This window comes from Lycorma delicatula, chromosome 1 (assembly GCF_047948215.1).
Source record: "Lycorma delicatula isolate Av1 chromosome 1, ASM4794821v1, whole genome shotgun sequence".
NCBI lineage: Eukaryota > Metazoa > Arthropoda > Insecta > Hemiptera > Fulgoridae > Lycorma > Lycorma delicatula.
In genome coordinates this window covers 212,372,706-212,398,201 of record NC_134455.1, presented here as the reverse complement: position 1 = coordinate 212,398,201, position 25,496 = coordinate 212,372,706, and the positions used below count along the sequence as shown (strand labels likewise).

The 25,496-nt window shown below is 31.0% G+C and overlaps 2 protein-coding genes across 8 annotated transcripts in view; one reads left to right on the top strand and one right to left on the bottom strand.

Annotated features, from left to right (window-relative positions):
• Positions 1-25,496, bottom strand: part of sona (sol narae metalloprotease) — a 337,919-nt gene that overhangs the window by 12,262 nt on the left and 300,161 nt on the right. For all 5 annotated transcript variants that reach the window (XM_075371531.1, XM_075371546.1, XM_075371525.1 and 2 more), the window contains exons 12-16: positions 21,775-21,901; positions 18,493-18,657; positions 15,444-15,570; positions 6,357-6,461; positions 5,231-5,382 (exon numbers count right to left, since the gene is read on the bottom strand). In XM_075371531.1, the coding sequence (XP_075227646.1) occupies positions 5,231-5,382; positions 6,357-6,461; positions 15,444-15,570; positions 18,493-18,657; positions 21,775-21,901 (676 nt within the window). The remainder of the gene's footprint in view (positions 1-5,230; positions 5,383-6,356; positions 6,462-15,443; positions 15,571-18,492; positions 18,658-21,774; positions 21,902-25,496) is intronic.
• The window catches only part of LOC142328080 (homologous-pairing protein 2 homolog), a 106,710-nt gene that overhangs the window by 59,107 nt on the left and 22,107 nt on the right, over positions 1-25,496 (top strand). The window contains exon 1 of one of the 3 annotated variants that reach the window (XM_075371566.1): positions 8,250-8,533. The exons of the other annotated variants lie outside the window; for them this stretch is intronic. The gene's annotated coding sequence lies outside the window, so the exon portion shown is untranslated. Of the gene's footprint in view, positions 1-8,249; positions 8,534-25,496 lie in introns of those variants that run through there. 3 annotated transcript variants of the gene reach the window in all.

The window sequence follows — 25,496 nt, the reverse complement described above, 5'->3', positions numbered from 1 at the left end:
TTAGTAAAAGATTACCTAATCATTTTAGCAAAACTTTATGTTCCTCAGGTTATGAGGAAGAAGCCCAATCAATAACAGAAATAAAATAAAAAACTTCTTGGCAGATTTTGATCCTGAATTGACCAAAGCTAGGTTTAAAACCTGGTGTGTTTATAATGCGAGGTAACAAAAAACAGTCACGAAATAAAAAAACTGTGCTTAAAGATTACAAAAATAAAAGATCACAAGTATTGTTTTTCTAGGAGAAAAGTCCTGCTGTCAGCAAAATGAATATTAAGATTACTTTCTTTATTTCACAATTTTCAGTCAAATAACCTACTTTAAAATAATTAGCTTGGCTCAAAAGTTTTACTCACAGTTTATGCAAATTAATTTTTATATATCATATATAAAAAAAAAAAATAGACACCCCATAGGGGAAGACACCCTCCATATGGCATTTTTGGTCACCATGCTACCTCCTCTGTACCTAGTCCTTATGGGCTTTATTGGAGGTTATCTTCAGAACCCTGGCAGAAGGCATCTTTCAGCCTTATTATTGCCTCAGTCAGGATGCCGCCAATCCGAATACCACAATTGATGTTCCCATCAGTGTACTAGTAGGAAATGAACTCGTTAAGACAAAACACATCTACGTCAAGTCTTTAACAAGAATGGTGACATGAAGGAAATGAAATTAAAATCGCAACTACCTACCTGATAGGTTAAAAGTTGAATTCAACACGTAACCATAACACAAAACAAAAAATAAAAATGAACTTAAAAATAAAACTAAATAAACAAAACAAAATTAACAGACTATACATTTTATACTATTTATTTATGCATTATTTTATTCTGAGATATATACAAAGATTGCAATATTAGTGAGTTATTTATGTTTTAAACATTTTTTAACGAGATGTTAATCTGGACTATGTGCTTCATTTGTTTGTAAAATCAAAAATTAATTAAAATTATCTTTTAATTATTTTTTCTGACAAAAAAACAAAAAACCAATTAACTCTTTAAAAAAAGCTTCTAAAACTTGAAATTTTTTTTCATTTCTGCAGAATACTGTTCATAACCATTCAGAAAGCTTAAATTTTGAAAACATATTTTTTGCACAAACTACATTATTGACCATGATATTGATTAATGATTCTGGGGCTCTATTTATTTTTTACATTATTAAGTAGTTTTTTTTAATAATAGTAAATTAACAAATTAAAGCAGGCTTAAATTCATCCATTATGCCTTATATGCCTCTTTAAGTTGAAGAAACTACTTAGCTAAATCAGTAAATCTGAACCTTATGCTCATTCTAAAGAGAAAATGCTCATCTTTTATTTATATGAAAATTAGGCTCAAATTTTGAGTAAAGATTATATGCTCTTTAATCTGTTTAAAAACAAATCAAATTCAATTGAATGAATATTCAGTAGAAATACCTGCAGTTCATTCATATCATCTGGAAAACATATTAAAAACTGTTGAGTAAGCACCTTGTTTTCAGTTTTATTATTCTACTTATTAGCTATGTATGCATGTATTTGTGCATATATTTACATTGCTATAATAATTTTAAATTGGAAGAATATCATGAGGAAATATTAAAAAATTATCTCAAAAATTCTATTGCTTTTGATAGTGCTAAAGTGTAGTGGTTTTGCAAAGTAAGTTATTTATATGTGAGGTATATAGACTTTTACGTAGTAATAAAATATGTTTAAAAAACATACAGTCGGTTCACAAGAAAGTGGGTAATTATGGGCTTGGTAAATGTTAATTATAAAAAGTAAGATAAATGTGCAAAAAAATATTCTATATATGAAAGGATCTAAGAATAAATATCATCAGTTGGTGCCTTTAATCTTTAGACCATCTGAATATCTTAAGTCTTGATTTCTTTTTAAAATTAATTTACATATAAACCATTTCAATAGATTATAAATATTTATTTATAAAAAAATGAATAAGTAAAATAAGAAAAATAATAAAATTCGAAATATCGAATAATAAATATTTCATGAATTATTTATTTGATTGTACATTATTTTAATAATAAATATTTTATAATAGTAGATGAGTTTTTTCCCTTAATTGTTGTATTTCCATCAATTTTTTTTTTTATTCCATCAGTTGTATTTAATTGTTGTTTATTTAACCAGATTATTTTTATCAGGTTCATTGTTTGGTTCAGTGGATTATTCTATCAGGTTTATCTGTTTTACAGTAAATATAATATACTTGAATTGCATTAGTAAAAATATATATACGAGGGATATCTAAAGTAAAGATCGCTGGAAAATTTTTCTCCTTAAGGTTGGCGAATCTGTATCGTTTATGGCCACGCTAATAATACACACACTGCATTGTTGTCTGTAAGTTGTCGCGTTGTAGTATCTTACTACAACGATAAAATGAACAGGAAAATCGATGTTGCCGCCGACTGTGAAATACGGGGAGTCGAACGGTTTTTAAACCATCAAAACGTTAAGCCGGCTGAAATTCATAGGCATTTGGTTAATGTGTACGGTTATAATGTAATGGATGAAAGAAACGTCCGAAAATGGTGTGAAAAGTTTAGAAATAACAGAATTAATGTCCATGATGAAGAACGTTTTGGTAGGCCCTCGATAATCACCATGGGCTTGTTGAAACGCGTCGATGATGAAATCAGAAAAGATCGTCGCTCAACAATTTCCGACCTGGCCCTCCATTTTCCTGATGTCTCAAGAGCTGTTATAGGTCGCATTGTTCATGACAATTTAGGCTTCAGAATGGTTTGTGCACTATGGGTGCCGCACGTCTTAACGGAACGTCCCAAAAAAATTCGAATGGGATCTGCTTTGGAATTGTTCATGCGCTGCACAGACAAAGTTGACGAGTTCCTTAATTCGATGTTACTGGCGATGAAACATGGATTTCGTATTACAGGCCAGAGAGAAAACGGCAGTCAAGTGAATAGAGTCATCCTCAATCACCAACCATTTCAACAAAGATCAAGCCGTTTGGACGCAAACTGATGGCCACAATCTTTTTGGATCGATTTGGCATACTGCTAATTGATTTCATGCCATGTGAAACGACTATAAATGCAGAAGCCTACTGCGAAACTGTACGTAAGTTATGGTGCGCCATTCAAAATTGACGACGTGGGCGGCTGACCGACGGCGTCATCCAGCACGTCTACATGTGGTCCGACACGTGATTTACTGAGAACATTTGGATGGGAAATTTACGATTACCCACCATCTAGTCCGGACCTAGCTCCTTCTGATTACCATTTGTTTGGGAAATTGAAAGAATTTTTGAGTGGTAAGCAATTTGCGGGTGGCAATGAAATTAAAAATGCTGTTAATAAGTGGGTAAATCCATTTACCCACTTATTAACCCGGCAATAACGGGTATTAATCACGAGTGGCAGAAGAATACGACGAGGGTATATAGAAGCTGGTGTATCGCTATGATAAATGTCATAATTCATAGAGAAGTAGTATAAGGTATATACGTTAGGAGAAATAAAACCTTTTATAAAGTTTTCAGAATAAATTTTTTTACAATGATTCTTTACTTTAGAAATAACTTCTCATACTTTTAATTTGCTACATTATTCAAATGATTACCATGTGCTAAAAGATGTGAAACAAAACTACCCAAAACTTTCCCAAAATTACCCAAAAGCATTACTTTTTATTGTACATATTTTATTTTCTTCTTTAAGTGAAAATGATAATATTGATTGAAATATTATAACAGTATTTTTAACAAATATAGCTTTTACCAATTTTTGAGTTAATCTGCAATCTTATTTTTTATCATATCAACACTTAGTTCCTATATAGAGAATTAAAGAGGACAACAATCAGTAATAAATACCAATAGGTATGTTCATTATAAATCATCTGAAAATTTGTTCTTGAAAAATTATTTTTTTAAGGTATGTAACCAGTAGACATAATAGACGACTTTCTGATGTTGTTTTATAGCAGGTTTTAGAACATTTTATTTTTACAGTTTATTTGTTGACTTGTTTAAATAATGCATATCATGAAAACTTAAGGAGTATGAAAAAAAGAACTGACTATGCCTAAGTACTGTGTACGTGCACACAAACACATACTTGTGCATTCATTCTGTTTACCTTTTTACTTCCTTGCACGAAGTAAAGAAAGTATGTGATCACGAAAAACTTTGGTTTTCATATTTCAATGGAAATATCCATTTTGACTAGATTCACGCATGACATCTGTATGTACGTATTTATCTCTCATAACTCAAAAACGATTAGCTGTAGGATGGTGAAATTTTGGATTTAGCTGTTGTATCATCTATTTGTGCACCTCCCCTTTTGATGATTGCAATCGACTGAACCAAAAGTATAAAAATAAAAAAAAATCCAAAAAATTTGGATTTTGGACTTTTTCTTAACTGCAGTAATAAGTCCTCATTGAGAGTTTTTCATCGATACATAAGTGGTACTTATTTTCATTGGTTCCAGAGTTACAACCAAATAAAATTTTAATTAATGAAACATTTTGATCTTACAAGGGGAAGGAACTTTGGTTCAATCAGACTTCATCTCCTTTTTCTTGTAACTTTTATTAAAAATTTAAATATATTGATTTATTAGTAATTATTAATCTTTGACTGTAAAAAAGGTTTTACGGTAAATAATAATTCAATAATAACAATAAAAAAAATATATGAAAAAATATTAGAAGTTATGATGTAGTAATGAAATAAAAATTTAATGTACTTATCATTAAAAAAAAAAAAATGTGTATATGTAATTTAATAGGCGTACAAGGAAGTTGTGTGGTGTCCACATTAGATTTTTTGTACATAATTGAATAATTATATTTATACTAAATGAATTAATGAAATTTTATTTGTATCAACAAATAAAAATGTTTTATATTACTTACCCTTTTATAAAAATAGAAATTAATTTTATATTTTAAAGCTATATGTATTAGAACTGGATTTTATGGGTTTTTTATAACAGTAGTAACTTGGTTACAGTGGTGTATAAAAACCTGCATAGAGTAATATGATTGTGATTATTCAAGCAGTAAATTTTTTCATTTTCTGTTAGCATATTTGTATTCATTTCTGTTTGATTTCACTTATTTCTCTTCTAAAATTTTTGTGTTTATAATTAATTCGTTCTTAATGCATATTATGTGAGATAATGATTTATGATGTATTTATGTTGAAAAGGCAGGTGGTTGTGATTTTTCTTTACCTGACTGTTGTGCTGTTTAGATTTGCATAAACAGGACGGCTTTGTGTTGCAGCTGCATCACTATCACTTCTTCTTAAATATGATGGTGTGTTTTGTGAATAATCTGGAATGATGTTTTCGTGTTCAGCCACACACCGGCCATTTGTACAAAACTGGAATGAAATATTTTATTATTAATTACGGAATATGTCATTAGCATCAAGTGTTAAAGACTTAATGATCAATGTTTTATTTTATCATTACGTCTAAATAATGTTAATTTTTTTCTGAAAATGTTTGGGCTGAAAAGGTTTTTTCATTTATTATTTTATTGTAATTGATATTGTATTTTCGTTTTACTGTTTCTGTTATTGATATATAAGTTTTTGTGAATGGTTTTAATTTCACAGTAGATTGTGTACAGAGACAGTGGCTATTTCTCATGTATTAGGAAAATCTTTGGTCCAAGTGAAAGCTTTAATCTTACACAGATTAAACGTTGGTTAGTGTGCTTACCAAAGCTTCCTGATCATTAATCTCTTCAACAGTAATTTGGTCATTTATTATTTCCTAGTTTAACATTGCCACCATTCATTGCGTGGTATTAAATGGAACATTTTTACAACTTGTAATAGCAGTATCATTGTGGCAACATCTAATGCAGACAGAAATACTGTGGACATATGTGACAAAAACTAACACTAGTTTCACCAAAACCATCATTGTTTTTGTTTTGTGAAATGAAGCTGTTTTCTTATTGGTTTGGTGTGCACCATTCTTGCTGCGTACATACAACACTACAGTGCATCGCAATGGTGGCTTCATCTAAAAGAGGTCACGCTGGAAAAATTGTTAAATCATGTCTGATTACTACTTTACAATAAAGTATGCATTTACATAAAGAATGACAGTCCTTAAAAGACGTATGATTAAGTTTATCATATGGTATAGGATATAGATCAGATCAAGTTAAGTTTATATTTACAATAATCATCTGATACATAAGCATTCATAATTACTTTCTTGAACAAAATACAAAGAAATCTGTGCTGTTAAAGAGTTTTTATTGGTGAATGTAATCAAATTAAAAATTTTAGAATGGAATGAAGTAAAAACTTTATCTTAAAGGTAAATTTATATGTCTTACCTGACCATCACCACATGGTGATCCTTCAGCTGCTGGTCGATATGCTACGCAGTATCCAGAACCGGCATCAAAGCAAAATAACTGAGCACATACCCTGTCATCTTTCTGTACAGATAAGTAAAGTTAAAATTAGATAATTTATACCCTTGTTTATCCTTTTCAAAATATTCTTTTGATTTTTCCAAGAATGACTTAATTTTATCAGTTTTTGTAAGCCTATGCAACATACCAGCTAGTTAGTATATTTACTGGTTTTTGTTATTTCTGGCCACCTACAGCACCTTTTCATTCTATTATTTATTTAACTTTGCTTGACAAGTACATCCCTACACCTGATTACAGCTACACTGGTAGTTTTGTTTATGGTAAAAGATTAATTTTATAATATGTGAAAAAGTACAAACCTTATCAAGATCCAGGATTTAAGTCCTAACTTTTCTGAATGAAACACTATTGTTCAGAGACACTATTGTTCAGCCATGGAGGTAGCCCGTTCACTGTTATTTGTGTGTTATCAAGCTAATTGTTACTATTAACACATCTGATAATAAGTTTACGAACTGGATAACATGGGATATCCATTAATAGTTTTCAGTACAGTATTCATGAAATGGATATTTAAACTAAATGGTAAGATAATTTAAATGTTTATTTAGTGAAAAATTATAAAGTTATCATTAACTTGTGTAATTTACAAAAATCTGTTGAAAAAAATGTTATCAATTCATGGCATTACTGTTATTTGTAAATAGCCATTTCATTGTGTTTACATTTAAAAAATTATTAACTATGATAAAATATTATCAATAATTATTTACCTGATAACTGGCATTTTCTTCGTTAGCTTTATACAAAAAGAAATTTTTTCTTTCCTGTTTACATCACAACTACTAATTTGTCATTCAGTAGGTTAAAAAGTTTCCTCGAATTATCGACTTATTCAAACAACCAAGTAGTATTCCTGTATTTCTAAAAACTGGTATTGTAGTATCACTGATCTTTTTAATAATAGCATGTATACTCGTATTTTTGTACCTGAATCTGGCCAGAAAAAAGATTGAGCTAACATATTTATTCTATTCCAGTAACAGGCTTGCATCTAGTTTTACAGCTGCCTTTCTGTTTTTTATTTGTTAATGTTTAATGAATTTTTTAATATATGGAAAATTCTAAGCCCAATCAGGTTTGAAAATCAGAACCTTTCAGATGAAGGCTAACACTACCAATCTGTCACGGAGATCGGCAGAGTGGTAGGTCCTCCATCACATAGGTTAATTGTGGATTATCTACTTATTGTAGTTATTATACTTACTTTACTCAAACAATACTTTCGTATTATTATTTAATAAAAATCCCTTTTAAATTTAAAGATTTTTAGAATATAATATAATATATATATATATACTTTTTTCTAACTGACAATTATTTTAAAAATTGTGGTTCATAGAGTAGTAATTAAAAACAATATTACTGTAAAAAAGATTATTAATGAATTAAAGTTGTAGTAAAATTAAACGTAGTAAAATCATGCAAAAAACGTGATTCTTAATTTTGTTTTAAGTTTATTTCTAATTTATTTAAGTTATTTGTTAAATTTAGTGTTTATAAACTCAGTAATAAAAAACATTAGTCAATAATACCATTAAAATAAATAATAAAAATGCAATAGCATTAAAAGTGTGAAATATATGTGGTGTTACGAGTACTCCATTTAGTTAAAAATGAAAATTTTGTTTGTAAGATTATAGCAACTGATTTATAAATGTTAATGTTTCTTTTTATCATTTTATGTTAATAATAACTTCTTATCTGTGCTGTATTGGATTTCAAAAGATAAAAGGAATCTTAAGATTCCTAAGAAAACTGTATTATTTGTAAAACAATATTATTCACTGATACTAAGTAGTTAAGAAATAACATTTTTACCAAACATGAATAATCTAACTGTAATACATAAATAATCAGTAACCTGTCAAACAAGGTTTGTAATATTTATTACCATAATTTATAACTAATAGCAGTTCATACTCTGTGTTTTCTTGAACCAGAATTTTCATGGATATTGGTAAACCTGATTATTATTATAATTATTGATATTTTTTTCATTAAACATTTTTATTACGTTTGCAAGAAAATAAGCCAACAACTATTTTCTACAAAACAATACATCAGCCCAGGTTAGTTGTCAGAATTTTATTTAGAAAATAAAGTCATTATTAAAATGTATCTAATGGACCGTCTACTTAAAAAGATTTTCCAAAAATCATAATGTAATGAAACTGATGATTAAATAAAATCATGTTAACAATAATTGTGGTAGAACTATAGTACTTTAACTACTACTGTAAATTACTTCAACTGAAAATGCATATTTTATAAAATCTAAAGAACAGCTGTCACTAAAAAGTTTATTAAATTTTTTAATGAATATCAATTAAAAAGTTGAAAATATGAGTATGCTGTTTCATGTGGCATTTAGACTGGCTGTTAAAAATACTATAATTTATATAATATAAAAAGTATATGTTATATTATTAACTGAAAATACATTTCACTATACTGATTTGGCTTTTACTGCCCATTGAAAGATTAGCAGCATTTTTATTTTAAATTAACCATTTACTGTTAAAAACAAAGAAAAATGGTAAGCATTTAGTCACCATGTTATGCTATATGTAAATCTAAATGTGGGATTAAAACATAGTCATGTTTCTTAATTAATAATAGAGTTGTATTGATTTTTTTAAGTGGGTAAGTTTTTAGTGTAAACCATTTTAATGAAGTAAATTACATACAGTTAATTCTTATCCAGTAGCACTATTTCAGCAACTGTAAATGTAATAATTTGATAAGATTACATAAATTTATAAACAGTTATAAAATATGCTTGGTTTCAACATGATAACACCAGGCATGTTTTATAAAGACTTTTTTCTTTTTAAAAATATTTTGTTTTTAAGTAGTTTAGTATTTTATTGTAGAATAGAATAGTATTATATTGTATTTTATTGTCGTATAGTTTGAATGGAAAAAGTATGTTAATCCTATGGTAAATGTTTCTTTTCCAGCCTTGCAAATTAGCTTTAGGCAGTTAATCAATATTTTTAAGTATTTTAATATTTATTGGTTTTATTAAAATTTAGTAATAGTTGAAGATTATAGGCACGTAATTTCCAGTAGGTGACGTCACCACTGATAGATATCATGACAATGTATAGGCCGGTTGTAACAGTTCGAGCAATTTAGTTGGTTCGGCTGGAAACAGCTGACTTTGTATAGGTTAACCTGCCGAATAGACGCACAAGCCACATTTCCTGCGGGTGGTGTACAGCTATTTGGATCTCTCAAACAGCTTTTACATTGCTTTGTTTACACTTTAATTTTGTCATGTTTAAACTGACTTCTGGTGTCATCTTATGCGTTTAGTGTCATTTTACGTGTTTCTGAGCGCACCACCTGTTTTGTTGAGTCTTTTTGTTCACTGACTTGAACTGATGGAAGAAGGACCTGGACAAGTGTCGGGAGCGGCACCAGAAGCCAAGGCAGTACTCCAAAAGCACGTCGACGCATGCTACCATGGATGTGGGGCTGCCACCAGTGACTCACAGAACTAGTGCAGATCATTGGAAGCGGGTCAAAAGGCCCAGGAAACAACGGCAATCTTCCACGGATGAAGAAGAATTGCCGAAAGAGTTGGATGGAATGATTGTCAAATTGGAGCGCCTGGCAGCTGATTTGAAAAAGAGTATTGACAAAAATGTCATATACTCTGTTAAGGAAGTGGGGGCTAACCTTGGCGTGACTGTGAAGGAGCTCAGAAGGCTAGTGGGTACCACAGCTCCCAAGTTGGCTGGGAATAAGCACACATCAGATGCAGCTACTCAAACTAGAGTGGACACAGGGTGTCATATCTCTGATGGATTGGATAATGGTGTCCCAGTGGATCAGCTTGCTGAATTTATCAAAAAGGATTGGCCGAAGAAGGCCTACAAGAACACCTTCATTGGAGTTCCTGAAAGGAAAAAAGGTGCTCTGAATACAGTGGCCATGATTGACCTCAAGGAGTTAGCAGAGAGTAAACCCATTGACAAGCTGGCTGTCCGTCATCCCCACTCCCTCGGCTTGGCGCTCTGAGGTTTCAGTGGAGCCCAGCCACAAGATCAAGACCCTTATTCTGAAGTTGACAACAACGTATGTGGACCTCTCGAGGACTGTAAGGACCGGGGTCACAGTTTTTCCCATTGCTGAAATTCTCTCTGTCATGAAAGCTGGTGAAGAGAGAAAGCTGGAGATTAAGGTTAAAGAGGACAAAGCGAATGCGGGGAAATTTAAACGAGCTATTGCAACAACCATAACGGAGAGGACAGTTCATACTAAGACAAGGACGGTGGTCCTCAGGGTAAGAGATTTGGAAGGAGATATACAACCGGAGGATATAGCCCTAGGACTCGGTGAGGTGGTCGGACTGGAGATGCCTGGCGGCCTGCACTTCACGTTGAGGGCTGGCTATGGAGAGACCAAGGTTGCGATATGCAGATTACAGTCCTCCTTGAACACAGTGATTGCGCAAAGAGGTCGGGTCAGAATTGGCCTTGTGTCTTGTCGAGTAGATGTCACTGAGATCCTACCAGTGTGTAGAAACAGGACGTGGGGAGAACAAGGCCACCTCCATTTTATTTTAATTGAGGATGTGATAGCTATAAGGCGGCGGACTGCAGTTCGGCGCCCAGGTGCCTGACATGTGGCAAGGAGGGACACCAAACCAGTGGTACTGTATGCTCTAGAGAGGCCAGCAAGAAGACGGATATTGCAGGCCGGGGAGAGAATTGGCCGTATTGCAGCCTGAAGATGAGGACAGTACAAGTTAATCTCAATCAATCGGCGTTGGCCCATGATTTGATGGGCAGGTATGCTACAGAGATAGGGCGATATCCGCGCTCATCCTAGGCGTGTCTGCAGCTCTTCGTACATGTACCGGATGGGAGGTGTCGGAAGGCAGGAGAACAGCCATGTGGTCGTGCATGCATACACCCCTGTGTGACATCCATCGGGGAAGGGGTTTTGTGAGAGCGAGGGTTAGTGGAATCTTCGTTTATACTTGCTATCTGTTGCCTAACATCACTGTGGAAGCATATAAGGACTGGTGGATATATCGGAGGACCTTCCCCTGCACCGGCTTGCGGTCTTGGCAAGCGATTTTAATGCTTGGTCCATGGACTGGGATTTTATAAGGACAGATATACGCGGAAGACTCCTTAATAACAGCGGCGTTGGACCTTGTATGCTTAAATGAACTGGCCCATCGGGGACATCAGGGTTGGTATAGGAGATCGCATGGCTTGCTGGGTTACAGCCTCACTCAGTTTCTGGCGGGTCATGGCAGATTTAGAGCATACCTGTTTCGATTTGGTCTAGACCACACCAACCTCTGTCTGGAGTATGGAGAGGTCCACACCTGCATGTCTACTTCACATGTCCACATCTCAGGGAAGAGCGAAAGGAGTTATTAGATACCCTAGGCTATGGAAATATGTTCCAGCCGGAAGACACTCAGCGAATATTAATGAGCGGTGAGGAAGAGTGGACTGCGGTGGATCGATATGCTAGGAAAGTGACAGACAAGCTCTATCTATGGGAGGAGTTCTGGCAGAGAAGATGTCAGGAGTGCTGGGCTGGACAGATCTGCAACTGAGTGCTTGGGGGCCCCTGAGAGCGTGTGGATGTCACCTTAGCGTGGTGAGTCTGTGGACACCATTGCCGGTGCCTGAGTGTGATGCCCTCATCACTGAAGCAACGACTGATGGCTGTTATTGTTAGTATGTGAGTTGAATGCATGTTTTGCAAGGCTTGTGTGAGTGTATGTGCGTGTGTGGTTGATAGGTGCCTTTTGTGCTTGGTGTTTCTCTTCCACTTGAGTTCTTTGCAATATCTTTGTCTGTGTGTTGTGGTCTGTACCCATGTGTGTGTGTGTGTGTGTGTGTGTGTGTGTGTGTGTGTGTGTGTGTGTGTGTGTGTGTGTGTGTGTGTGTGTGTGTGTGTGTGTGTGTGTGTGTGTGTGTGTGTGTGTGTGTGTGTGTTCAAGGAGATCTCATGTTGGGAGTGTTTTGTGCTTGGTTGGTAACTGTGTTCGATATCCTTTGGCGATGCGTGTGATGATATGGTTTTGATGTTTTTTTGAGGTCATTAACCTCCTCCCCTGAAGTAATGCTCTACTAGCTGTTCCAGGAGGGAGGGTTACCAGGGGTGGAGGTTTAGTCTGTAGTGTGCAGGTGTACAAATGCACTTAATAACATCCTTGGAACCTGTTAGCGAGCCCGACACTACTTAGATGCCCGTAAATAGGGTTTCTCCACCTCTTTAAAAAAATAAAGCCTTGCAGGATACAATTTGGTAATAGCATATTATATTGTTTTTAGTATGAAAATTCTAAAATGAATCATAGCTTACAATAAAATAGATTATTTCTGGCCTTTTATCTGATACAGAAATGCTGTCTTAAAATGAAATTTTGTGGTGTAATTCTTTGGAAACAGATAACATTCATGTAATTAAATTATATTGGAACTGACATTTTCTGTTAATGTGTTCTGCTACTTTGAGTTAATTCTGTATAGTTGATATCAAGTGAATAATGTATTTACTTTTCTTCACATAGTTATTTTAATATTTCATTCTTTAAGATTCATGTAAATTTATGATTTTATTTTTTAGTGTTTCATCAAACGCATAAGTTTAAACAGTTTTTTTATTTATTTTAATATCATTAATTTATTATTTTATTTTAATTTTCATAAAAGTATCTGGAAATATGTATAAAATATTAGCTTGTTTTATGAGACATTTATATTACAAGATTACTATAAACAAAATTTAGTATTGAAAATTTTTTTTAATTCCCTGCAGGAAAATGCTAATATACAACATAATAAAAAATGAAATGCAATAATCATAAAACTGTTAATAGAAAAGTACGATGAAGTAAATTAACATTTCCTGATGTCTAATGTGATAAAATGGTTTATTAGTGCAAGAGTGAAGAGATGCCTATTCAAGTCATTTATTCAAGCACCAAGTTCACAAACAGTAAAAGATTATAAAAAAATGAATCCCCAAAGCTTCATATGTCTGACTTGAATTTTTTTTTTAAATAAAGATTGAGCTTGGTGGTGAGGCCAGTGATGATACATTGACATAGAACAGTGGAACAGCAAACTATTGTCACTGGTTGAAGATATGATTTGAAGGATATACTCATATCTAGTCATCATAAAAGTTTTTTATTATTTATTTTTTTTTTACTGTTTTTTTTTTTTTTCAGAAAACTGTACATGATGATAATAAAAAAATTGAACTAATTTAATAACTTATGTATTATATTTCTAAAAATTTGTGTTGATTTTCAAGTTCATTATATTTTTAATAATTTAATTTAAACTATGGTATACAATTTTTTTTAGTTGCATTATAAGAAACAGCTTCTCTTAAAAAGTGTTAACTTACTACAGAGATTTTTTTATGTTTCAAAGTTTTCACTTTAAAAAGATGTTGCTGTAAATTTCTTGATGTTTCAGCAATTTTCAACCTCTGTTGGATCCATTTTGCTTAAGTAGCTGTACATTTTCCAATCTTTTGTTTATTATTCTATGAATAATTTGGCAAACAGCGATTTATAAATTTGTTAGTTTCATTTTGTTAGTTTTCTTTCTTATAAAACAAAACAATAGCACTGTTCGTAATTACTGATATCACACGTCTTTCAATGCATAGGCTAAAAAAAAAAAAACTAAAAAAAAGAGTATTCAGTAATCACCTCATCTCACTTTTCTACCGCAGTATTATCTTTTTTGTTTTATTGTTCATTTCTTTATTACTTCCTTTACTTATCATCTCTCTTTTGTGTACATCTTGTTCAATTTCAAGTATTGTAATATATTTTGCATCTTCTAATCCAACTTCATCATCTTACAACTTAGATTGAACTTACAATCTTATAGTTTTATAGTTTCTTCTTTACAGTTAGGTCATAGCTATATGATTTCATATTTAAGTTATTTTCTATCGTTTCTTTTATTCTCTCATACTGATATTTTCTTAATTTGTCTTCAATGTCTTTATAGATCTGTTCATCTTTGTCTTATTCGGAATAAAATCTATTACTCCTCTTTTTTACCTTTATCTCTTTTTTGAACAAACTTTCTGTCTTATTTGTAAACCTCCTATGTCACTACTTCCGTATTCTGAAATGTTCTTTTTTAATTAAGTACAGATTTAATCTATCTGAATTTTTTCTTCACTGATAGCTGCCAGTTGCTCTTATTTAGTGAGAAAAAATCAAAATTTATAAAAATAAAATATAGATATATGCACATACACGCACACTCAATAATATAATTATTATTACATATATTAACCTTTTTATCATTTGTCTGTGGTGCAGTTGTTGATATACTTAATGTTTCTTCTTAATACATATATATATATTTATATAGGTGTGTGTGTGTGGTTTTTTTTCATTTTCAGCCTCTCCCAACCCATTATATAATAAATTCATTTTCACTGATTGTGGTCACTTCTTGCACTGATATTTATTATCTCATTCCTATTATTATTATTAGAGATGTAAAAATTCATTAGATCCAATACTTTTACTGAATTTTAACCATGATCACACAGATCAAATATTGTGTTTGATCACATTATAAACAGGTTTCCTCCCTAGTTCTGAAAGAGAGTTCTGCAATAGTTTCAAAAGTATGTTCTGTTGTCATATTTCCATATATTTAGAAAGCGCTATTAATAACTGTTTAAAAAGAAATGCTATTTAGAAAGCCATGAATAAAATATACCAAATTACATTTTTTTTAGATGATTTTCAGTTTAAGAAATTAAGATAAAAATACTGGATTTTGTTTTGTGGTTACTCGGCACCTGTCTATTGTAAAGATCCTTGATATATATCATAGCATTTAATCACTTAATTAGACAATCTGTTTTCAAAGAAAATATAACCTTTTTTATACATGAATAGCATTATTTTAATTGTGTGGTAATAATTATAGTTAATTTTATTATTAATAATAAACTTACAAAGCAAGCACTTGTGCCTCTATCTTTTCTGCACTGTGCATCTAATGTTAACAGCTTTCCTGGTAACACTCGTGGTAGACTTTCGTCCTCATGCGGTGAATTATATAAACAAGTTGCAGTATCTCCACTGAAATCATAATGGTATTTGTTCTTGTATTAAAATATCATTTAACTACTAATGATTAATTGTAATTAATTGATGATAATAATTAAGACATTTTTATTATGTTTTTACTTTTTATTATTTAAAACCAGTAGACCCAGCAATGCTTCGCTATTGCTAGATTTGAGTATATATATATTATATATAAATATATAATATAATATAAATTATATATAAATATATAATATAATATAATATAGATTAAATGTGAACACAATTGAAAGTTTGATAAAACATTAAAAGGTTTGAACGTCATGGAATTTCACATACTTTATCCTTTCCTTTATAAAAGTCAGAATGTAAATAAATCCAATTGTCAAAACAGCACTACCTATCGGATTTAATTCAAACTATTCACCAAACACAGTAGTTGGTTCAAAATATCCCTTACTCACTTTCTGCTGGTCATATCGAGGATTTCAAAATAGCTTTAACCCTTCTCCGGACAACGCGGACATTTTGCAAAAACCCTTGCGTAAATCGGTTCAGTAACTTTTTACTCTATAGCGGACACATACGAACATTGCATTTGATATACATATATATATATATATATATATAGAAGAAGAAAGTTTGTTTGTTTCGTAAATATCTCGATACCGACGCCACCTAGCGGGTATAGTTTTTGCAAAACGTTTTCTTTTCACATAAATAATATATATTATGAATAAGAGTCAAATCGCTCCATAAATACAATTTTTCTAATTATCTCAAACCCTGCGCCACGTAGCGGGCCCATTTTTTGCAAAAATATTTCTTTTCTAGTAGCTAATATACATTCTGAATATTGGCCAAATCAGACCATAAATACAATTTTTCAAAATTTCTCGACAGCAGTGCCATCTAGCGGGTACTAACCCGCTAGATAAACTAATAACTAATTCAGAAACCTTCGTGGACGTTCGCACAACAACTCGCTGAAGTTTCATTACAATCGGATGAATGTTATAGCAACGCATATCGGACAAACATATAAATATTCATTCATTTAATATATTATATATATATATATAAAATTTATTTATTTATTTTACTTTCATAAGAATTTTAATATGAATAATCCTACTCTACTTAGCTTAGCATCGGAATGTACCGATTACTAGCGGAAAATCTCGTTTCGTTAGTACATGTCTCGTGGTAGTCAGGTTATACTTGTTATATTATTATATATCGATATGCCGTATATATATATATAATCGAGGTTTTTAAAAGATTTAGTACTTTTTAACAGGATCTGAATTTTCGGACGAAAATTGCAAATATCTCGAAAACAATCGGTCCTATTTTTTAATCCCCGCGATGATACCACATCCGCTCTCAGTGGTACCCGTCCGATGATAATATTTTCAAGTGCCCCGGGGGCGCCGTTCGGAAATTGAGGAGGGGTGCGATGAAGTGCCACTGTATTATTTCGGCAACCGCTCGTCCGATTTTCACTATCCAAACGGTGTATGTATCAGCAGGTCTAGCGCTAACTGTTTAACGCATCGGGTACACTCTTGATCGACCGGATCTTGGTTATCCGGAAATTAAATCGTTTAGCCCTATATTTTGATTGCACTCACATACCGTAAAACGTATCGATCTGATCTTTCGCCAAATACGCTCAAACCTGTATGCTAGCGTAGCTGTTAAGTATAAACGTTTGAAGACTAAAAAGTAGAAAATAAAAAATATATAAAAAACTATTAAAACACCACTCTTAAATTAAACGCACTAAAATGTAAAAATAATTTTAGAATGGTATCTCAGAATGGATTGGACAACAAGCTTTGATGGTGATATGTAAGTATGTGAAAGTGATAGCTTCAAATTAAAAATTTGATGTTTTTGCCAATTTTTTCTTATGCGTGATGAATGGCCTAAACAGTGAGGTGCAAACAATTTCTAGAGTTAAATTTCTAATTTAACTTCTGTTATATCAATTTCATAATTCAAAAAACATATTTTTACACAAGAGGTGTTCAAGTTTGGATACCTAATAATCCCATTCCGAGACGCCGCCCGCCAGGACAACCTGCCCGGAGGGCCTAGCTGCAGAGCCCCTCTGGGCGGCACCTAGTATATAACTGGTGTGATTGAGTTATAAGTTAAATCACTAATACATATTTTAAACATCTTTTACACATAGTTTGACGCAATGATATATTACTAGTATGTTTCAGAATCCAATTTTTTATGCTATCATTTATGACAGGTATCTTATAAGAATTTTAAATAGTGCTAGTTTTTGTTTAATTTCTTCTTTATAATGTTTTAACACTTTCAACTTACATCGGTCTACATGAAATCAACATCTTAATTGTATAAATATGTTCTAAGAGATTTCAGTAGAAATGTCTCCACAGTGCTTGAAAAGGTCCCATTTTTCATTTCTATAACTTACCATTTTGTTTATTTGTCATATTTAATTTTTTTTCCTTCTTCATGTTAAGAGAAGAACTACTCTAGATGATGGAAGGAATTAGAAGAATATTGGAGTTTATGGAATGAAAATAGATGTAAGAATAAAAAGATGATGATGATCTGTAAGGGAAAAATCTTTCTACAGATTTCATTAAATGCCTGGATCAAAATTTATCAAAAGGGGAAAAGTTTCTTAAATACATTCTGAATTTCATGTTATATGTTGATGTAAATTAGAGGAGAGGAAAGATAGTATCATAAATATTACAAAGTGTGATTAGGATGAGAGTTGAAGAGAGAAAATCAAGAGTAAGAGGTATCAGTTAAAATTGGAGGACAGCAAGCAGTATTGAGAGAAATAAATAAAAGCTAATTGGATCAGATATATTACAAGTAGGGAATGTTTACAGTAAAAAAAATTATTATACATAAAAATGTACTCCTGTTTACTTAAAAGTTATTTAGAAAATTTATTCTTACTTTAGAAAGTGATGAAAAGATGCTACACTGCAAGGTGACCATCGGAAACCTTTTTCTGTATGTCTGAGATCACTCATTATGAAACCATCCTCCCAGCGACATTTCTCAGCTCCTGGTCCTCCTAGGTAAGTCGGTGGTGGTGAACCATCATGCACTGCGCCCAACCTGTAATGAGGCTCTGATATCAGATTTTTGTGTAATACTCATTTGGATGAATTTAATTTGTTTATTTAGTAATTATTTATGTTTTTAGCGGTATATTTTAACAATAATGAAATGTGTTTTTAATGTTATTGTAAGAAATTTCTCCAATTCTTTTACTGTAAGAGCTTAAGCTTAAGTGAAAAAAAAACTTAAGTAAAACACTTACAAAAAATATTTAACATTAATGCTTTGCAATACATTTTTTGCACCAAGGAGAGTCACTTAAACTTATAATAAAAATACAAAATAATAAGAAAGATTAAATTTCTGAAAGTACATCTATTACAAAACAAATATTCATATTTGGATGTGACAAAAGTCACTGATTTCTGGTTAAATTATTATTTCTTACGAGATGTGAAAAAATGGAATAGTTTTTTATACAATTTTTTATGCTTTAATACAATGACATAAATGGTAGTGATTTAATCTATTATGTTTTTAAGTGCAAGGGTGGAATTAAATTTATTTTTTTATATTCACATTTTTACTTTTCTATTATAATTTTTTTATATAGTGGTTGTATTAAAGCAAGTAGTAAGCCCAGTTAATTGATTACAATAAAAAATACAAAAGAGAAAACATAAAATTTCTTCTTGTACAAAGAAATGGAACAAAAACACATGGATTAAAATTAAGAAAATAATTCATATGGACAAAAGACTGATAAAAAATAATAATTGTATAGAAATACACCTTATTCAAAGGTTATTGTATAATAAAACAAGTTTTAGGGAACATAATCACAGTTTGAAAACACACCTGAGGTTATATTTATTATCTTTGTTAAAGGATCTCCAAATAACATACTGAGACACAATATTACATAATTTCATTGTACTGTAAAAGCAGATTGGCATATTTTGTATAACTCCTGACTAGAGAAAGTTTAAAATACTGAAATTTCTAGTTTTGTAATTAGGTAATCATCTATTTATTATTGATTAAGTTAATTTGTAAAAAAAATGCTGCAAAAGACAATAACTTAAAAAAAAGTTAATTAAAGTAAAAGATTCAAAGTAAATAATTATTTTAAAAAAATGGAACTAATATCAAAATGTGCTAAAAAGTAAGAAATAGTTTTGTCCAAATAATTAATTCCTTAGACACTTTTTTGAATTGGCGCCAAAATACATGATCATACTTATGTGGTACTTGAAATATAGGTGTTGTAAATAAAAAGACATAATAATCGCAAACGAAAAAGCAGTTGATGCACGTAAATATGAATTCCACTGATGTAATATCAGTATTGGTTTTTATGAAGTATACATATGTAGTATTTTAAAACAAGTTTATATTATATCCAGAAATTAATTTTTTAGAAGCAAGTGCTGATTCAAAAAAGTGTCTAAGGAATTGATTAAGTATTTGGACAAAATTATTTCTTACATTTTAGCGCATTTTGATGTAGGTTCCAGTTTTTTGTTAATTATTTCATAATTTTGTGTGTCTGATCAATAACGATAAGTTATTTGGCTGAGTTAATGTGCTTCGTTTTGGTGATATAATGCAGCTGCCTCCAGTCAAAAGCCATTGGTGTTTTGTTCAACCTCCTTCGTGAAGCAGAAATAGATTTGTGGCATCAGTTTTCATTTTGTCAGCCATAAACATGAGACAAAGAGATGACATGTAGTTCATTGATTTATTAAATAACTTTCGTTTTAATGAAGTTACAACTGGCCAATTGGAAATGCTTTGCAAAAGAAGGAGGGTATCTTTAATTTCTGATGGAAATGCTGTAAGAATTTCCCAACTGTTAAATTAGTTGATGAATTTAATCATAGTATGACTGATGGGATATCAAAAACAAACAGAGTTTATATTTATTATTAATGCTATTGATGAATTATGAGAAGCTGCAGCATATGGGAAAATTCCCCCTGGAAATGTTATTCCGGTAGACATCAATAACTGTGGTGACCTGTTACATAATGTACAATTTGGCAGAGGGTGCAAAAGTTTTTGAACACATCAATTTCTGATGGTTTAATTAATGTGCTATGGGAATTGTAAAGAAATTCAAATGGCCTGCCCTACAAACAGATATGGAAATAGGTGAGTTATGAAAAGGCTGTGTTAATAAAATTTGATGACAAAACAATAGGTACAAAAATGAAAGATGAAGGTAACTGTGTACCTATTACAGCAGTAAGTACAATGTTTCAAGGGGTGTTGAGATGTAGAAAGACGTATGCTGCCTTTAATAAGTTGGGTTATAATCCAAATTGCAAGGTGAAATAAATACAGTTCATTAAATAGAGTAAATAGGTTTAACAGTAAATTTGGTGCAAAAAGTATTTGCAAAAGGACAAGTTTATGCTGCTCTATGTTAAGTCAGAAGATTAAGAGGGTGTAGTTAAGTTGTTAAACTTGTTTGTCCAACCTTGCAAGAAACCGCAAGCAAAGACCATGTAATGTGATGCATAACTATAGAATTCTAAGATTCCCACTGCCCTATCGATGCTGTATGTTATATATTAAGTATATTGGGTCTGAAAGGTTTAAGATGAGGTATCTCAATTTTTTATTATTTTGTTAACGGTGCTACATATGTGCACTCATATTACCTGCCCTACAGAAGACCATACAAAATCATCTAACGTGACATATACATATTGAATTTCAGGATTCCCACTGTCCCTACCTACCTGCCAAACAGCAAAAAAAATTTTTTTTATCAATTTTTAGACTGATTTTTCGTTTATAAAAAACTTTTTCAACATCATGATAACACCGCGAAAAGCATCTGTATAGATTGCAACAAGATTTATTTAAACTGGATTAATAGGAAAAAAGTTATGCGATGTTATTATTTTTATTAAACATTAAAAAAGGTATGGGTGTATACGTAACCTCCTTTTTTGAAGTTGGTTAAAAATACAGAAATATTCAGCGCATTTTTTCTGTAGTATCGATATGAACATTATACATGCGATATTTTATCATTTCTAAAAGTTTAGTATAACAATAAATTAAACAAATTTACCAGTAATAGAGTAAAATATCTACATTGGTTTCTTCTTAATAAAATAATATTAATAATAGTAATAAGAATAACGAATAATTTATACTCACAGATGACCCACTTCATGTGCAGCAACTATGATACCAGAAAACCCTCCAGTATCTTCTATTATGGCAACACTATTTACTTTCTCAAGCCTCTTATTTACTACACATGCCCCACCAACATATGCAAAACCTAATGAGAAAAATTAATTGATTCTTTTAGTCAGACTCTTCTTAATGTTGTTTTATTTTCTTACTATTTTACAATTAATTTATTTTTAATTATTTTGGACTAACTACGAACTTTCATTATAAAATTTGTTCAAATAAATAAAAATAGTGTTACAATATTTTTTACAATTTTTTTTTTCAGTATGTTATTTGTCAATACTATATATATTATTATAAGTATATAATATATATTTATTTCAAGTAACAACGATTTTATAAAAAGATTGTCATTTTACATATTTGTTTTTTTTTTATTTGGTAGACCATTGAGCCTTTTATCAAATCAATTTATATCTGTAAAAGAATTGAGATATAAGAAAGGAATGTAGTTAAATGAATTAAGTACAAAATCTTCTGAAAGAAATCTGTCTTCAGAAAGGATTCAGTGTTTGTTTTACATGAATGAAACATTGCTTTCTTTCATTAGGACAAGTTTTGTGAAATTAAATATTATCTGATTTTAGTTTAAAAAATCCAATTAGAGAATGCTCAGAAACCATTTATGAATACACTTATTTAAAATGTAAAGCCAGATCATTTCAATTGTTAAAAAATTATAATCAGTAAGTACTAAGGAATTTAAAAAAATTATTTCCAAGTATTAAGTATACAAAAAAAAACATAATTCTTAAAAATATAAAATAATAATGAATATTAATATCTAAATAAACAACACTTATAAAAAGTATGACAAAAAAATAATCATGTTGTTTTAGTTGAAAGAACTTCCTTTTCAGATTGTCCACCAATACCTAAAGTTTCACAACTTGAAAATTTCATTGATTAGACAGTTAGTTTTCAAACAAACTTTACATTACGCTTTTGATCGGATTTGTCTAAAATGAAATTTTTGCCCTTTTTAACCAATAATTATTTTTATTTTATAAGCAGTGGCAGAAGTATTTATTTTGTAATTTTTCGTAAATATAATTTATTTAGTTATTTACTGTTAATAACTTCTATTGTTATTCTTTGTTAGGTTTTCTTTTATATATTTTTTTGCATCTTTTATGACCGCATAGGATCACTTTAGTCAGTGCATTATCCAAGTCTCTTTGAAGGGACTGTTTGGGCCTTACAGTCCTCCCATTACTTTTTCATATCTTCCATTCCCCTTGTCCTTTCTGGTGTTGAAAATGTTTGTGTTGTGAGTTGTTTTCTTGCGAATGTGAAGCAAGAGTTTTTGTTCTTGATTTTTTTGTTTAATTTTATCTTGTCTGTGATTTCTTCTGATGTAAAGTTGATTTCCTTTGGATCCTCTCTTATTTCTCTGATCATCTGCATCCTGTCTTAGTGTTTTTTGCGTCGAGATTGTACTGTACCAGCTGTTTCAGAAATCTCAAATCTTGCATCTTGATAATGTGTTCAAAGAATCTTAGTCTCCTCTTACACGTGGTAGTATCAGTGATGGGTTATAATTTTTTGTACACGTCTTTGCTGGCCATGATCCACCACTGCTCATCTTTCTGGTACTTTTTGTTGGAGGTTCTTCTAATTCTTCTTTTGATTTTCTAGAGTATGTCGGTCTTTAATTGTTTGTTCAGGTGAATGAGTAATGTGTATGTTTACTTCTTTTAATTACGTTAGTTTTTAGAGCATAATTTCTGTCTCTTCAAATGATAATTTTATTTGCAGTACTTTAAAGTTCTAATATCTGTGTTTAAGCTTCATTAGTGTTGTGCTATCAATGCCACGTTATCAGCAAAACCAAGGCAGTTTGTTTTGATTTTTTGGTTTATTTTTATATTTGGGGGCCATATTTTGAGCCATTCCCTCATTACCATTTCCAGAGTACTGTTGAGTAGTAGCAGTGAAAGGTCATTGCCTTGGTGCAGTCCTGTTTTGATCTCAAATGGTTTCGAGAGTTCGCCTCTGTATCTCACTTTTCGCTTAGTGTTTGTGAGATTTACTTTTATCATGTTTATTAATTTGGGACGTAGTCCAAGGTGTTCTAGAATTTTTAGTAGGAATTCTCTGTGAATGCAGTCGTATGCTTTCTGGAAGGCTACAAACATTATCACCATGTCTTGTTATAATCCATTATTAGCTTAAGACTCATGATCTTGTCTGGAGAACTCTTCCAGGGCCTGAAACCTCCCTATTCTCCTAGTTCTTTCTCAAGATGTAAACCAATCTACTACTGAAAGATGATTCTTGAAAAAATTTTGAAAAAATTTTCCCTGCAGTTATTAGGATCTGTTTTATCTTTTATTTTGTGTAGCATGTGGATGAGGGTTGTCGTCCAGTATTCTGGTAGTTTTTCTTTGATCTAGATGTTGACAAGCTCTTGATAAAGGACGATTTTTGCTGGTCTTCCTGCACACTTCCAAATCTCTACAGAGGTCTGATCTTCTCCCACCACTTTGAAATTCTTCATCTCACCTAGTGCTTGGTAGCTTCTTTTATTGTAAGAGGATTGATATTTTCCAGTATTGTTGTTACTGGGGGTGTTAATATCAAGGTATAGCAGTTCTGTTGGTTCTTTGCAATTTAGTAGTTTGTTGAAATATTTATCTAGAATTTCCAAGTTGTTTTTATTATTATGGGCCAGATTATGGTTTTCATCCTTCATTAGTAGGATTGGGGGTTAGTATTTTTGAAGTTGTTTTTTTGAAGATGTGTGTTAGTCTGTCAACTGTATTTTATTGAATATTGATTTCTATAATTTCTTCTATTGATTTCAGTGTGTCTTTATGGTGATGTCTTTTTATTTTTCCTTAAGGTTCAGATGGTTTTTTTTCTTTGTTTTACTAGTTTTTGGAAGGATGCTTCTAATTTTTGCGACTGGTGTAATAGCCATGCTTGATATCTCTTCTCCAATGTTTCGTTGGATTCACTGTTCCATCATTGATGGTTTTTTCAGAGTTTTATTGGAGCCAATTCTTCTGCAATTTATTTAAGCTTGTCCCTTTTTTTTATTATTCGTATAATACCAATTTTGATATTTTCTAATATCAAAACCGTGACTGATATTTTCCTACCTGATATTTTCTAATTATAACTTCAACAATTGAAATGGCAATCTAATTTTAGATTTTAAATAAGATTTTTTTCTGAAAACTAGTTGTGCATTTTCTAGTTTTTGATGAAATAAAGACTGAAAGAGAATTAAGCTACTCATGAAAGATGAATAATAAATCAAGTTGAATCTAAATCTATTTTTACTAGACTGTATTTAAAATATGTGAAATACTTTAATTTTCTTTATTATATAATTAAGGATAAATTGTTATTTAATGAACTATTTGTATTTTATATGAATTTATCCACATTGTTGGACATGTCCCACATTCCTTGAGTGTATTAAAATACTAAAAACTCTATGGTGATATTTTTAGATAACTAGTTGCTAGCTAATTCTTGTTATGTATTTCAGATGAATTTATTGACCAAAAAAAACTTATTCATTTCTTAAGAGTTTCTCATTGCTTATACTATTTAATTTTAACAATAATTATTATTGTTAGTGTGTATTGTATTTAAAAAAAGTAGTGATCATTTTTTTTCAAGTTATGTAAAATTTGTGAAATTGAAAACCTATAAATATATTTTTGTAC